General features: G+C 41.9%; 1 protein-coding gene across 1 annotated transcript in view; it reads left to right on the top strand.

Annotated features, from left to right (window-relative positions):
- The window catches only part of CEP89 (centrosomal protein 89), a 78,449-nt gene that overhangs the window by 51,421 nt on the left and 13,607 nt on the right, over nt 1–13,421 (top strand). The window contains exon 15 of the mRNA XM_082862959.1: nt 12,600–12,767. Coding sequence (XP_082719085.1) covers nt 12,600–12,767 — 168 coding nt within the window. The remainder of the gene's footprint in view (nt 1–12,599; nt 12,768–13,421) is intronic.

Here is a 13,421-nt window from a genome sequence, read left to right as displayed (position 1 = left end):
AGGATAGAACCGTAAAATGAAATACAGTGCAGCCATTAAACATGATGTCACAGAAGAATATTTTTGACATTGGAAAATAGCCACAATATATTTGTAAGTGAAGAGATTAGGTTACAAAACAGTATGTACAGAATGATTGCAATTTTATTTAAAAAGAAAAAAGGGGGGCTTCCCTGGAGGTGCAGTGGTTGAGAGTCCGCCTGACGATGCAGGGGACACAGGTTCGAGCCCCGGTCCGGGAAGATCCCACATGCTGCGGAGTGGCTGGGCCCGTGAGCCATGGCCGCTGAGCCTGCGCATCCGGAGCCTGCGTGTACGGAGCCTGTGCTTTGCAACGGGAGAGGCCACAATAGTGAGAGGCCCGCGTACTGCAAAAAAAAAAAAAGAAAAAAGGGGTGTATGTGTGTGTGTGTGTGTTTGTGTGTGTGTGTGTGTGTGTGTGTGTGTGTGTGTGTGTGTGTGTGTGTGTGTGTGTATTAAGCTGACCAGCCATCCCAGTTTGCCTGGGACTGAGCGGTTTCCCAGGATGCGGGACTTCTCGTGTTAACGAAGATGACTGGGACGAGTTCATCACTCTTGTGTGTGTATGTCTGTCTGTGTCTGTGTAATTACATATATGTATATAAAATTACTTATATTCCATACATACATAGAGAAAGGATTGGAAGAATGGAAAAATAGTAATAGAAATTATCTTTGGCAGGTGAAATTATGGGTGTATCAGCAGTCAGTGTTCTCCAAAGAAACAGCCAATAGGATATGTATAGGATATGTATGTATATACCTGGAGAAAACGAGAGAGATTTATTTTAAGTAGCGGCTCGTGCAGTTGTGAGGGCTGGCAAATCCAGGCTCCATAGGGCAGCCCAGCTGGCTGGGGACTCAGGCTGGAACCTGAGACTATGTTATAGTGTTGAGGCAGAATTCTTTCTTCTTTGGGAAACCTCAGTTTTTGCTCATAAGGTCTTCAACTAATGGGACGAGGCCTGCCCACGTTATCAAGGATAATCTCCCTTAAAGTCAACTGACTGAGATGTTAGTCACGTATCCAAAATACCTTCACAGAAACATCTAACGAGTATTTGACCAAACAACTGGGCACCATAGACTAGCCAAGTTGACGCATAAACTTAACTATCATAATGAGTAATGTCATGTAAATTTTCTTTGTGTTTTCTCTGCTTTCCAAGTGTTCTGTTATGAATGCATATGACTTTTGTAATAGAGAAGAAATAATTTTTTAAATGGTGGGGCTTTCAGCTCAAGGTAGTTGATGTGGGGGGAATAAATGAGTTAGTGCATACAAAGTGCTTAGCTTGGTGTATCAGTAAATGCGGATGATAAGAAGTACAGGAACCCAGTGTTTTGACTATACTATTGCATGCTGTCTGGGCCAGGTCTGTACTTTACTTTTCTGTTCCAGTAGAGGAAGGACATTTTTTTGAAGTCGTATTCATCTTTATGATTTTATTTTCCTCAAATACCCACTCCTGTGGCTCATTTTTTTTTTTATGGATGCGTCATAACCACATATCCTAATTGCCCCGTAGAGGTGAGTATAAAAGGTATAAAAAATTTCTGAAGGAAGCCACTAATTGGCAATGGGAGTGAAGGCAATGGGAGATGTGGTCATGGAAGAAACAAACAGGTCACCAAATCTCTTTTAAGTGGAAACTGGGTCAGGAGTATAGTGGCTCAGAAGGCACTGGACTGGGAGGTGTTTCCTGCTAGTCTCAGCCTGTCAGTAGTGATGCTGTCTGATAGAAATGCCTGAAGCACTCACCTGGCCCATCCTACTTCTGGCGAGCTACCCCCTCCCACCCCAGCCCCACCCAAGTGTTGTTTTGGCTGGGCCGGCCCTTACAGTTCTTGTTCTGATTGTAAGATGCACCCCAGCAGCACCATCAGGAAACGCTGAAGAAACAAGTTGCATTCCTCACAGGTCCCGGAGGGTTCACGGTACACCTGGGGCCACACAACAAGGTCGAGGGTAGAGAGAGAGACAGCACAGACCTGAGATTCTGCCCTTTTGGGGTCAAGGGTGAAGTGCCCAGGGTTTCACGGGTTCACTCTTTACTGGCGAAAGCAGGAATTTGGGTGCAGGAAGGGGGCCACTGAAGCGGTCAGTACCTAGGGCACCCAGAGCTTTCTAAAAGGGGAACCTTACGGGTAAGATGGCCTGGGTCTTTGTCTAGTTGTGTGGCTGGCAGTATGTTTATTCGAGAAGCATGTCTTTGAAATGGAAGCCTCAGATCCAAAGCTTAATGTCAGGCACTTACACCACAGTCAGAAAAGCCGGTTGTCAGGTCCTTACGCTCCAGGAGGGAAAGCCCTGGTGCCAGCTTTTTGCTGAGAGGCTTTGGACTCCGAGTTGACAGGTGGGGTAAGGAATAGAGGAATGAGGAGGGTGGAAGTGGGGGAGTGTTGAGCCTGTTGGCGCTCTTGGAGAGGAAATCTGTAACGTGGGAAGAGGGGCATGGATTCATCAGAGACGGAGTATGTGAATTCGGGGAAGTGTGTATAGGCGGTAGGTACCAAGACCTGGTAGAAAAATAGGCAAAATAAGGAGAAGGAAACCCAGAGTGTTTCGGTCTGGGCTACTCCACACAGGGGCCAAGGACATCTTGGAGCCAAGGACACCTTGGAGTTAGGCTAAAGGTGACAGAAGGGCCTCTGGGGCTTCAGTGCACTTGCCCTCTGGTTGCCTCAGTGAGGGGGAGCCCTTCCCATGCTGCTGTCATAATAGAGATAACGCCACATACAAAAGAGGAATTATTAACTAGCAGCAGAGCGGCTGTTGAACTAGCTCCTACAGTGGGGGTGAGTCTGAGTTAGGAAAGGGTTGTACCTCAGGCAAAGGTGAGGTCATGAAGAAAAGATTTTTATTGATGTGGAAAAAGGTTGGGTTGAACCTCTGCTCAGTGAGCTTCTAGGTATGGTGCACATGTGTTGTTCTCCTATCCTGTTGAAGGCCGTGCAGGTAATAAACCCAGAGTGGCTTATCCACTTTGTCTTGCTTGTTCTACTTACTGGCAGCCATGCCTGGAAGGAACTGTGATGCAGGAAATGGCAGAAGCTTATTTTCCTAGTGAACTGTCCAGTTGGCTTCGACTTAGACTGGTGGTTACAACTTGAAGCTTAGATTGCTGTTTGCTTTTACTATTGCCTAGAAAGCTCGAGCTTACCCGACTTGGGTGATGGGAGAGAAACCGGGTGTCAACCTACGTCACTAAAGAAATTTAGCAAACTCTTTTGGGGAGAGACTAGTGGTATCTGCGAAAGGCAAGCCTTCCTTATCCTGGTTTTGGGGGGTCCTGTATCCTAAAGTGAAGCCAACTATTCACATAACTCACCTACACAGATGGAGTCCTGGTCATCAGTCAGTGATGTGTCTGCTCAGGGAGGCACCAGGACAGAACAGTCCCCTGCTACAGTGCACACCAAATCCCCAGTCTTCATCCTAAAGTAAGAATAGACGGCTAGATGTGACCAACAGCAAGGAGCATTGGGTGTAGGGGGGAAATTGCAATGGAGGGGACTTAGATGAGCAGAGAAACTCACTTCAAGGGAAACTGAGATTACACAGGGGATTGAGGAGAGCTTTTTGGCCGTGCCAGGCGGCTCAGCTCCCCAACCAGGGATTGAACCCAGGCCCTTGGCAGTGAAAGCCCGGAATCCTAACCCACTAGGCCATCTGGGCCCTCCCAAGGAGAATTTAAAAGAATAAAATGCCGTGGCAAAAAAAGTGTAATCACTAAATAAGAAAAATTAAAAACGATTACCAGAATTTTCAAAAAACATCAGTTGAAGGGCTGAAAGAGAAATTTGTGGATTCACCTAGAACATCAGGAAACAAACAGTTGGGAATGGAGAGAAAAGATAACAGATGGAAGACCCACCCAAGAGGTGCAGCCTCAGATCGTCAGGAATCACAGAGAGATTAAAGAAAATGGAAAGGGAGGCATTAATAGTTGAAGGGCATTTCCAGATCCCTGAAGCCGTTGATTAAAAGGACCCACAGAACCCAAAATTCTCAGACAAAGACTATACAACAGCTGGTGGCTGTGTGCTTAAAGAAAGAAAAGACAAGCTCCAAATTGTCTTCAGGGAACTCTAAAACGTGACAATAGTGGGTCTGAAAAGGAAGAAATAGAATTTTTAGAACTGAAAAATACAAACTCAGTGGATGGGCTTAACTACAGATTAGATACAGCTGAACTGTGAAATAGTGAACTGAAATAGGTCAGAAGCAAAACTAGTTCGGGATGACACAGAGTGTTCAAAGGTTGAGGTACCACTAGATTGGAGACAAGAATCAGCATAGGGATATATTTAAATCAAAAGGAGTGGTTAGAGATAGGATAGCTGAGAGTCTTCCCCAACCTAAGATGACGATACATGGTTTGTGCTGGCCCGACGGGGACAGTTTCCTTCGGAGGAGTTCAGCGGCAGCAGGCTCTTAACGGGTGCTGTGGTCCCTTAGATGGTAGCTTCAGAGCGCTGGATACAAGCAAAGCCTGGATGACCTAGGATTTTATTACCAGAAAAAATCCCTTTCAGAAGTGAAGTCAAATAAGGGTATTTTCCAACCCAAACTGAGTGTCACCACCAGCAGACCTGCATTAAAGGCAATTCCAGGAGGGTATAGAAGGCATAAGTCTGGAGGAGGAAAGTAACTCAAGGTGGCACATCTGAGAAGCAAGATGGAACTAAAATACAGTGGTAAATTTGTGGATAAATGTAAATGAACATTGATTCTATAAACCAATAATGATAATATCTTTGGGGACTTAAAAATACATAGAATTAAAATGTAGAACAGAAAGAGCATATAATTAGTGAGGGTGGTAAATGGGATTTGTGTTCTAAAGTCTATCATTCAGAAGAGGATAAAGGTGTTGATTATAGTTTGAAAATACGCATGATGAAATTTCTGGGAACAGAATGTGTTTAACTTCTAAACTAGTATAGGGAAAGAAAGAATGATTTTTTAAAAAGTAATCCAAATGATGTCAAGAAAAGGTAGAACAAGTGGGAAAACAGGAAACACAAAATAAAATGTTAGATTTAAAAGCAAATGTATCGGTAGTAGGGAAAGTGAAATAGAGAAGCTCATCACTCACAGGTCCTGGAGGAGGTGCACAGCACTCCTCGTGGGGCCACGTGGGAGGTCAAGGCAGGTGCAGGCAGAGAGAAGCCGCAGGACCTGAGGCACATGCCTTTATTAGGGTCCGTGGGTGGAGTGCTTTGGGCTTCCTGGGCTAAGGCCAATTGGTCAGTTCAAACCAGAAAAGAGCAGGGTTTGGGTAAGGTTCAAGGAGGAGAGGGGGTTCTTACCTAAAGGGCGCATGAGGGGAAGGCCCTGCGAGGTGAGGAAGGAGGGTCGTTGGGGGAGTCATATGAGGAACGTACATTGACTTGTGACTCTGCTGGCTGTTATAGGGCCTGTGCTCCAGAGCGGGGCTAGTGTCTGTTCAAGACCCCTGCAGGCCTCTTGGCCACACGAAATGGATGCCAAGGCAGCAGTATCACGGAGTAGTTTACCAGAACTCTCAACAGCAGCTCTGTGTTGTCGCTAAGATATACATCTCAAACATAAGGACACAGAAAGTGCAAAAGTAAAAAGGACAGAAAGAGTTATACTACTCAAACACGAACCAAAAGAAAGGTGGTAAGTTATATTAACATCTGACAAGATAGATGTTAAGGTAAAGACTCCACATAACAAAGGGGATCATTCATAGAGATAAAAGGTTCAACCCATCAACTAGATGCACCTAAAAATAAGTTCGTGCCAATACATTTGGAAATTTAGATGAAATAGTCACATTCGTTGAAAAATACAACTTGTCAAAACTGACTTATAAAGAAAAAGAATACCTGAATATTCCTTTAGTCATTAAAGAAATTGAATCCAGAGATCTTCCCTTGAAGAAAACTACCAGCCTAGATACCTTCACAAAGGAGCTCTCAAAATATTCAAGGAGGAAATAATTCTAGTCTCACCTAAACACTTCTTAAAGAGCAGAAAAAGAGTTAATGCTCTCTAATTCATTTTATGAGGTAAATATAACCTTGATACCAAAACCCAACAATGATGGTATAAGAAAGGAAAATTACATTTCATTTTCACTCATGAATCTAGATGTAAAAACTCTAAAAACAGTATTAGTAATAGATGTGAACTTCTTTAATGGTTCTGCTGAAAAATAAACCTACAGTAAATGTCACTTTCAGTGGGGGAATGTTGCAAGCTTTCCTATTGAGACTGGAAACAGTACAGAGATGCCCTCTGATACCATTTCTAAACAGCATAAACATCATTGGTTACTAAATGGTAACTAGTGCACATGGCAAGAAAAAGAAAATTATAAAGTTTGGGAAGAAAGAAATAATGGTGTCATTATTTATAGATGATAGAATTCCATATGTAGGAAACAGATCTACAAATAAATCGTTAGAAATAATAATAGACTTTTGCACTACGGTAATTGGAACAGCGTGTTATTGGCACAAAAATAGAAATGTGGATCGATGGAACAGAAGAGAGAGCCCAGAAATAAACCCACACACCTATGGTCAATTAATCTTTGACAAAGGAGGCAAGAATATACAATGGGAAAAAGACAGTCTCTTCAGCAAGTGGTGTTGGGAAAGCTGGACAGCCACATGTAAATCAGTGAAGTTAGAACACACCCTCTCACCATACACAAAAATAAAACTCAAAGTGGCTTGAGGACTTAAACATAAGATGTGACACCATAAAACTCCTAGAAGAGAACATAGGCAAAACATTCTCTGATGTAAATCATACCGAGGTTTTCTAAGGCCAGTCTCCCAAGGCAGTAGAACTGAAAACGGAAGTAAACAAATGGAACCTAATCAAACTTACAAGCTTTAGCTCAGCAAAGGAAACCATAAACAAAATGAAAAGACAACCTACAGAATGGGAGAAAATATTTGCCAACGATGCAACCATCAAGGGCTTAATTTCCCAAATATACAAACAGCTCATACAACTCAGTAACAACAACAACAACAAAACCCAATTGAAAAATGGGCATAAGACCTAAAGAGACATTTCTCCAAAGAAGACATACAAATGGCTAATATCCACATGAGAAGATGCTCACCATCGCTAATTATTAAAGAAATGCAAATCAGAACTACAGTGAGGTACCACCTCATGCTGGTCAGAATGGCCATCATTAGAAACTCTACAAATAACAAATGCTGGAGAGGGTGTGGAGAAAAGAGAACCTTCCTACAGTGTTGGTGGGAATGTAAGTTAGTGCAGCCACTGTGGAAAACAGTATGGAGGTTCCTCAGAAAATTAGAAATAGAATTACCATATGATCTAGCAGTCCCACTCCTGGGCATATATCCAGACAAAACTAGAATTCTAAAAGATATATGGACCCCTAAGTTTATAGCAGCACTATTCACAATAGCCAAGACATGGAAACAACCTAAATGTCCATCAACAGATGAATGGATAAGGAAGATGTAGTACATATATACAGTGGCATACTACTCAGCCATAAAAATGATAACAAAATAATGCCATTTGCAGCAACATGGATGCAACTAGAGATTATCATACTAAGTCAGTCAGAAAGGCAAATACTATATGATATCACTTATATGTAGAATTCAAAATATGACCCAAATGAACCTATCTTATCTGTGAAACACAAACAGAATCACGGACATAGAGAATAGACTGGTGGTTGCCAAGGGGGAGGGGGGTGGGAGAGGGATGGATTGGAAGTTTGGGGTTAGCAGATGCAAACTGGTTTATATAGAATGGATAAACAACAAGGTTCTACTGCATAGCACAGGGAACTATATTCAATTCTGTGATAAACCATAATGGAAAAGAATATGAAAAAGCATGTATATGCATATAACTGAGTCACTTAGCTGTACAGCAGTAATTAACACAACATTGTAAATCAACTATGCTCCAATAAAAATAGAAATAATAATGAATTTTTGCAACATTGGTAGAAACAAAGTCAATTTACAAAAATCGATTGTATTTCTTTGTAGGAATAAATATGTAGAAAATGAGATTTTGAAAAAGACCCCCCCCCCCAAAAAAGGGAAAGAAACGAGGAAGGAAAGAGCTATCTACAAAGCATCACAAATAGAAAGGAATAGAAAGATTCACAGTACTTTTATTGGAAAAATCATTAAACTTTATTGATAATTTCACTGGGTAAAGATTCCAAGTTGACGGGTTTTTGGTTTTGGAGTTTTTTCCCATTCAGTTTAAAGGTGTTCTCTATAGCCTTCTGTCTTGCATTGTGTCTAATGAAAATCTGCAGTGGTTATTATCTTTGTTCTTCTGAACAGTGATGTCTTTTCTCTTCGGCTTCTTCTAATAATTTTCCTTTGTTGCTGGTTTTTAGCATTTACTTAGGATGTACCTTGGTGTGGTTTCTTTATGTTTATTCAGCTTTAGGTTGATTGAGCTTCTTGGGCTGTGGATATATATTTTTCATCAGATTTGGAAATAATTTAGCCATTATTTCTTCCATATTCTTTTCTATTTTTTCTTCTCTCATCTCTCCTCCTGGGACCGCTTGATACTGCCTCATGGGCCTCTGATGCTCTGTCCATTTCTTTTTCCTGCTCTTGTTTCTCTCTGTGCTTCAAATGGGTTGTTTATATTGCTTGTCTTCCAGTTCACTAATCTTTTCTTCTGTAGCGTCTAATCTTTCTATTCTCATCCAACGTATTGTTTACCTCTTCCACTTGTTTTTTTCCATCACTAGAAGATCCATTTGAGTCTTTTTCGTAGTTTTCATTTCTCTCCTCCCCATGCTGTTATTCTCTATTATATGCCATCATCTCTCTGACTTCTGCATCCATTCTGTTGATTATTTTTTTCCCTCTTGATCATGGACCCTATTTTATTGCTTATTCCCATGCTTGATTGGATATTGACTATTGTAGATTTTGTGTTGCTGGATGCTAGATTTAGTGCATCGCTTTGAATAGTGTTACATTTTGTCCTAGTGCACACTTATGTTACTAGACAGTAGTTGGATTCTTTCAAAGCTTGCTTTTTTTAGGGTAGGCCCAAAGCAGCCTTTAGTCAGGGCTAGTTTAACCCTACTACAAAGGCAGTAATACCCTTCTGAGGGTTATCGCCAATCTCCCTTATATGATAAGGTCTTTCTACTCTGGCTGGTGGGCTCCTGCACTATTCCCAGTTCTTGGTGAATGTCAGGAATTATTCTGCCTCCTTGTTTCTCGTGGTTCTTTCCTCGGCCTCAGGTAGTTTCCTCTCATACATGTGCAGATCAGTAGTCAGCCAAAGACTGGTGGTGAGCCTGCCTAAAGATCTCCAGAGCCCTTCCTCTCTCCCTGTCACTCCCTCCTCTCTGCCCACAACTTCTACCTGCCTTGGCCTCTCTGATCTCTGATCTCTGATCTCTGACTCCTCAACTCAGCAAGTCCACTGGGTTTGGTTTGGGTTTTCCCTCCCTGTACTGCAGCCAGGCAGTAAGCTGGAGCAGTCGTAGTACTCACCTTGTTATTTCCCTCTCAGGGATCACAGTCCTGTACTGCCTATTGTCCAAAGTCTGAAAACTGTTGTTTCTTATGTTTTGCCTGGTTTTCTAGCTGAATAAATCTGGTCTCTGTAACTCTGTCTTGGCTGGAAGCAGAAAGAAATCTTTGTATTTTCAGTCTTCTTCTTTAACCCTTTATCGTAAATCCAGGTCAGTGTGTCCAGTAAAATAATAGTTAAATTATTTTTCAGTGAAATAAATGAATTCTGGTTTTTATATATTCTTGAGTTACAGTTGATAAATTAATCTTAAAATTATAAATTGTTATGTATTCCTGCTGCACGTGACAAGTATGCGGCTCCTACCACACGCTTCTCTCTTTGCAAACGTGACAACACCCAAGCTGCTGTTCAGCAGAATGCGTGCACTCACCTCAGACTGCCCAGATGTCACAGCAACGCTGAAATGCTATAAAAGTTTGGGAGCCATTTTCTCAATTTCTGTGCTTATCTTGTGGATGAGTAACAGGCAGCTGGAGACTGCCCATCTGATCCATCTGAGGACCACACTTTGAGTCGCACTGCCCTAGAGAATCCTGCAAGTGTGTGTGCAGAATATAGCCCAAGTGACTGTCAACAGGAAAACGAATGTATAGTGTTTGGTATACTGATACAACGAAATATTCTATAGCCACACAAAAAGACGGGTGAGTCTCATAGGCGTAATGACACTAAAGTACATATAATCCCTTTGTGCACCTGTGAATGGGTCTTGGTTCCCTTTATATCTGGTTCCAATACTGGCAAACTGAACTAAGCTGTAGTGATGCATAGATAGACGATGACACTATAGAGATGATTAAGGAGGGACTCTGTGACTGGGGGCGTGGGAGGGAACACATGGGAGTGTCTGGGGTACCAGAAGTGTTCTGTTTCTTGACCTGTGTGGTAATTATGTGGGTGTTCACTATAATTGTTTGTTAAAATATGCATTTACCGTTTGTATAGTTTTCTATATTACATTTCACAATTTAAAAATTTAAGTCATGGTTTTTCACCAGAGGAACTAAAATCAGAAATGGTCAGCAGAAGTTTCTTCTGAGGAGTGAGACTCTAGGGATAGAATAGGACACATTTTATTAAAAAAAAATTTTTTAATCAACTATTTCTCCCACCAAATATTAAGTGTTAACTTTTTGTATGTGTGTGCAAATTGTTTCCACCTATTTTTGCTTGTTTTAAGAACTATATTGTTAGAAATACAGCTGAAGCCCCTTTTAACCACCATCCTTAGTCCCATTGTTTTCCCTGGCTTTCCAAAAGCAATCACTATCATAAACTTGGAATTATATTTCCAATCTATTTTTTATTTCTACATGTATCCATGAATGACATAGTATTTTTTTGGTGTGTTTTATGTGTTCATAAGTGAATTCATACTTTTAGTATCTTCGCTTTTTACACTCAGTTTTCAAACATCTTTCCATGTTGAGATAGATACATAGAGTTTATTCTTTTTTTTTTTTTCCTTTGGCTGCATTGGTTCCTCATTGCTGTGCGCAGGCTTTCTCTAGTTGCGGCAAGCAGGGGCTACTCTTCGTTGCAGTGCGTGGGCTTCTCATTGCAGTGGCTTCTCTTGTTGCAGAGCACCAGCTCTAGGTGCACGGACTTCAGTAGCTGTGGCACACAGGCTCAGTAGTTGTGGCTCGCCAGCTCAGTTGCTCCAGTGCATGTGGGATCTTCCGGGAGCAGGGCTCGAACCCATGTCCCCTGCAATGGCAGGTGGATTCTTAACCACTGCACCACCAGGGAAGTCCGAGAGTTTATTCTTTTTAACTGCATGGTGGTATTCCATCATATGAAATACTGCATTTTACTTAGCCTATTAATGGAAGTTTAAATTGTTTCTAAGTTTGTGCCTTTAAGCAATGCCCCAGTAAACTTTCTTGTACAGTTTATCGGTTTCGCCGAATACACACCTAGAGGGGGCATTGTCTGGCCGTAGTGTGAATGCATTTTCTAGATTTTGACATATTGTTCTCTGAGGCGGCTGTGCGCGCCCACCAGCACTTTCCCAGCATTTCCTATTGTCTTTGGTTGCTTTTCATTGTGAACTTTTTGACTGATTTTGTGAACTGATTGATTTTGGTGTCAGGTAAGTGGCAAAAATACCTTTAAATAAAATTCTAAACTCAAAGCAAAATGCAGCAAAGAAAAAAGATAAAAGATGAGTTTAATTCAAACCCCAACTCTGTGGGTTTTGTCCAGGTGTGTCCTCTGCTCTTTGACTAACTAAAAGTAGTAAACTAGAAAGCAGTGGAAACTGGAAAATTCCTGACTGAGTGTTCAGGGAGCCAACCGAGGCTGGTCATTGAAATTGTGTGGCAAGTGAGGCAGACCCCAAACACATGCAGCGTGAGGCTTGTTCACTAGCCAGCCAGCCAGCCAGCCAGCCAGGAAGTAGTAAACCCCACGTGGTACCCTGGGAGGCCCCATCGCTCAGAATGCTGGGCAGCCTCTGTGTGTGTGGCCCTACCTATTCAGTCTCAGTTATTTCGTGAAAATTGACCGAGAGAACCAGTGAAGGAATAACTCTTCTCTCAGGCATCATTTTGCCAGAGTTATATATTGATTGTATGCCCTCCTTGTTTTTGTTTCTTTTATCAGAAAAACATAATTATTTTAGTATGAAATAAAATTTGTTTTAGCATTAGGATTTAAGGAGGGGCAATTATAACTATGTAAAAAATTAAGCTGTCTTAAGTTCTTTCTGGAGGGAGTATAAATAAGTGTGTATATATACACACACAATACACATACACACACAGACATAAGCAAAAATGGTGGGCAGAAAAAGGGATTAAATCATTACCGTCAAAGCAGTGTGTACCAGCTACCCCTCTCTGCCGCCCTCCGGGAGCTCCCCACCAGCTCTGCCAGGGACTGGATGACGATGCTCCCACAGAGGCCTCCGAAGGGCCCAGCCAGGCCGGAAGGCTGTGCTGTCACTGCCTGGCGGTGGCTGCTTCATTTAACCTCGGTGTACTGGGTACAGGCTTGTGATGTTTTTGTCCATCAGCCAGTTGCAGAAGGAAGAAGAGAAAGAAAATGCTGAGATGGAAGAGTTGATGGAAAAGTTGGCAGCCCTGCAAGTGCAGAAAAAGAGCCTGCTATTAGAGAAGAAAAATCTGACGGCTAAAAACAAGGCGCTGGAAGCTGAACTCGAAAAGGCACAGAAAATAAATAGGTGGGTTTTTTTTTTCTTAAGCTGTTTTTTTTTAATAGTTAAAAAAGACAATTGAATATTCTATTTCATATTCTTTATCTTTTCTTTTTCTAATATTGGCAATGAAATGGAAAGGATAGATGAGATTATTAAATACCAACATATAAAATATGACCAACATCGGGCTTCCCTGGTGGTGCAGTGGTTGAGAGTCCACCTGCCAATGCAGAGGATACGGGTTCGTGCCCCGGTCCGGGAAGATCCCACATGCCACGGAGCGGTTGGGCCCGTGAGCCATAGCCGCTGAGCCTGCGCGTCCGGAGCCTGTGCTCCGCAACGAGAGAGGCCACAACAGTGAGAGGCCCGTGTACCCAAAAAAAACAAAACGTTAAAATATGACCAACATTATTGTTCAATTACGGTTGATAGTCATAATGCTGACCCTAGGACTCTGCAAGTTCTAGAAGTTCTTTACTAAGTGTTTCCCAAAAGTCTAATCCAGGGATTACTGGATTCCTTTTTCAAAAATATCTTTTAAAGAACACAAGCCAAAAAATTAATAGAATAATATGTATTAGTCTGTTAAGTGTGTTAAGCATTTTGTGATTCCTATTGATTTGGCTTGGAGTCAGTAATTATGCTTCCTTTAAATTCAGTTACCTCTTCTCACCTTGA

This window comes from Leucopleurus acutus, assembly GCF_964270905.1.
Source record: "Leucopleurus acutus genome assembly, chromosome: 20".
In the NCBI taxonomy this organism is placed as follows: Eukaryota; Metazoa; Chordata; class Mammalia; order Artiodactyla; family Delphinidae; genus Leucopleurus; species Leucopleurus acutus.
Note: the sequence above shows the minus strand (reverse complement) of the source record. Positions and strands in the feature narration are given on the sequence as shown.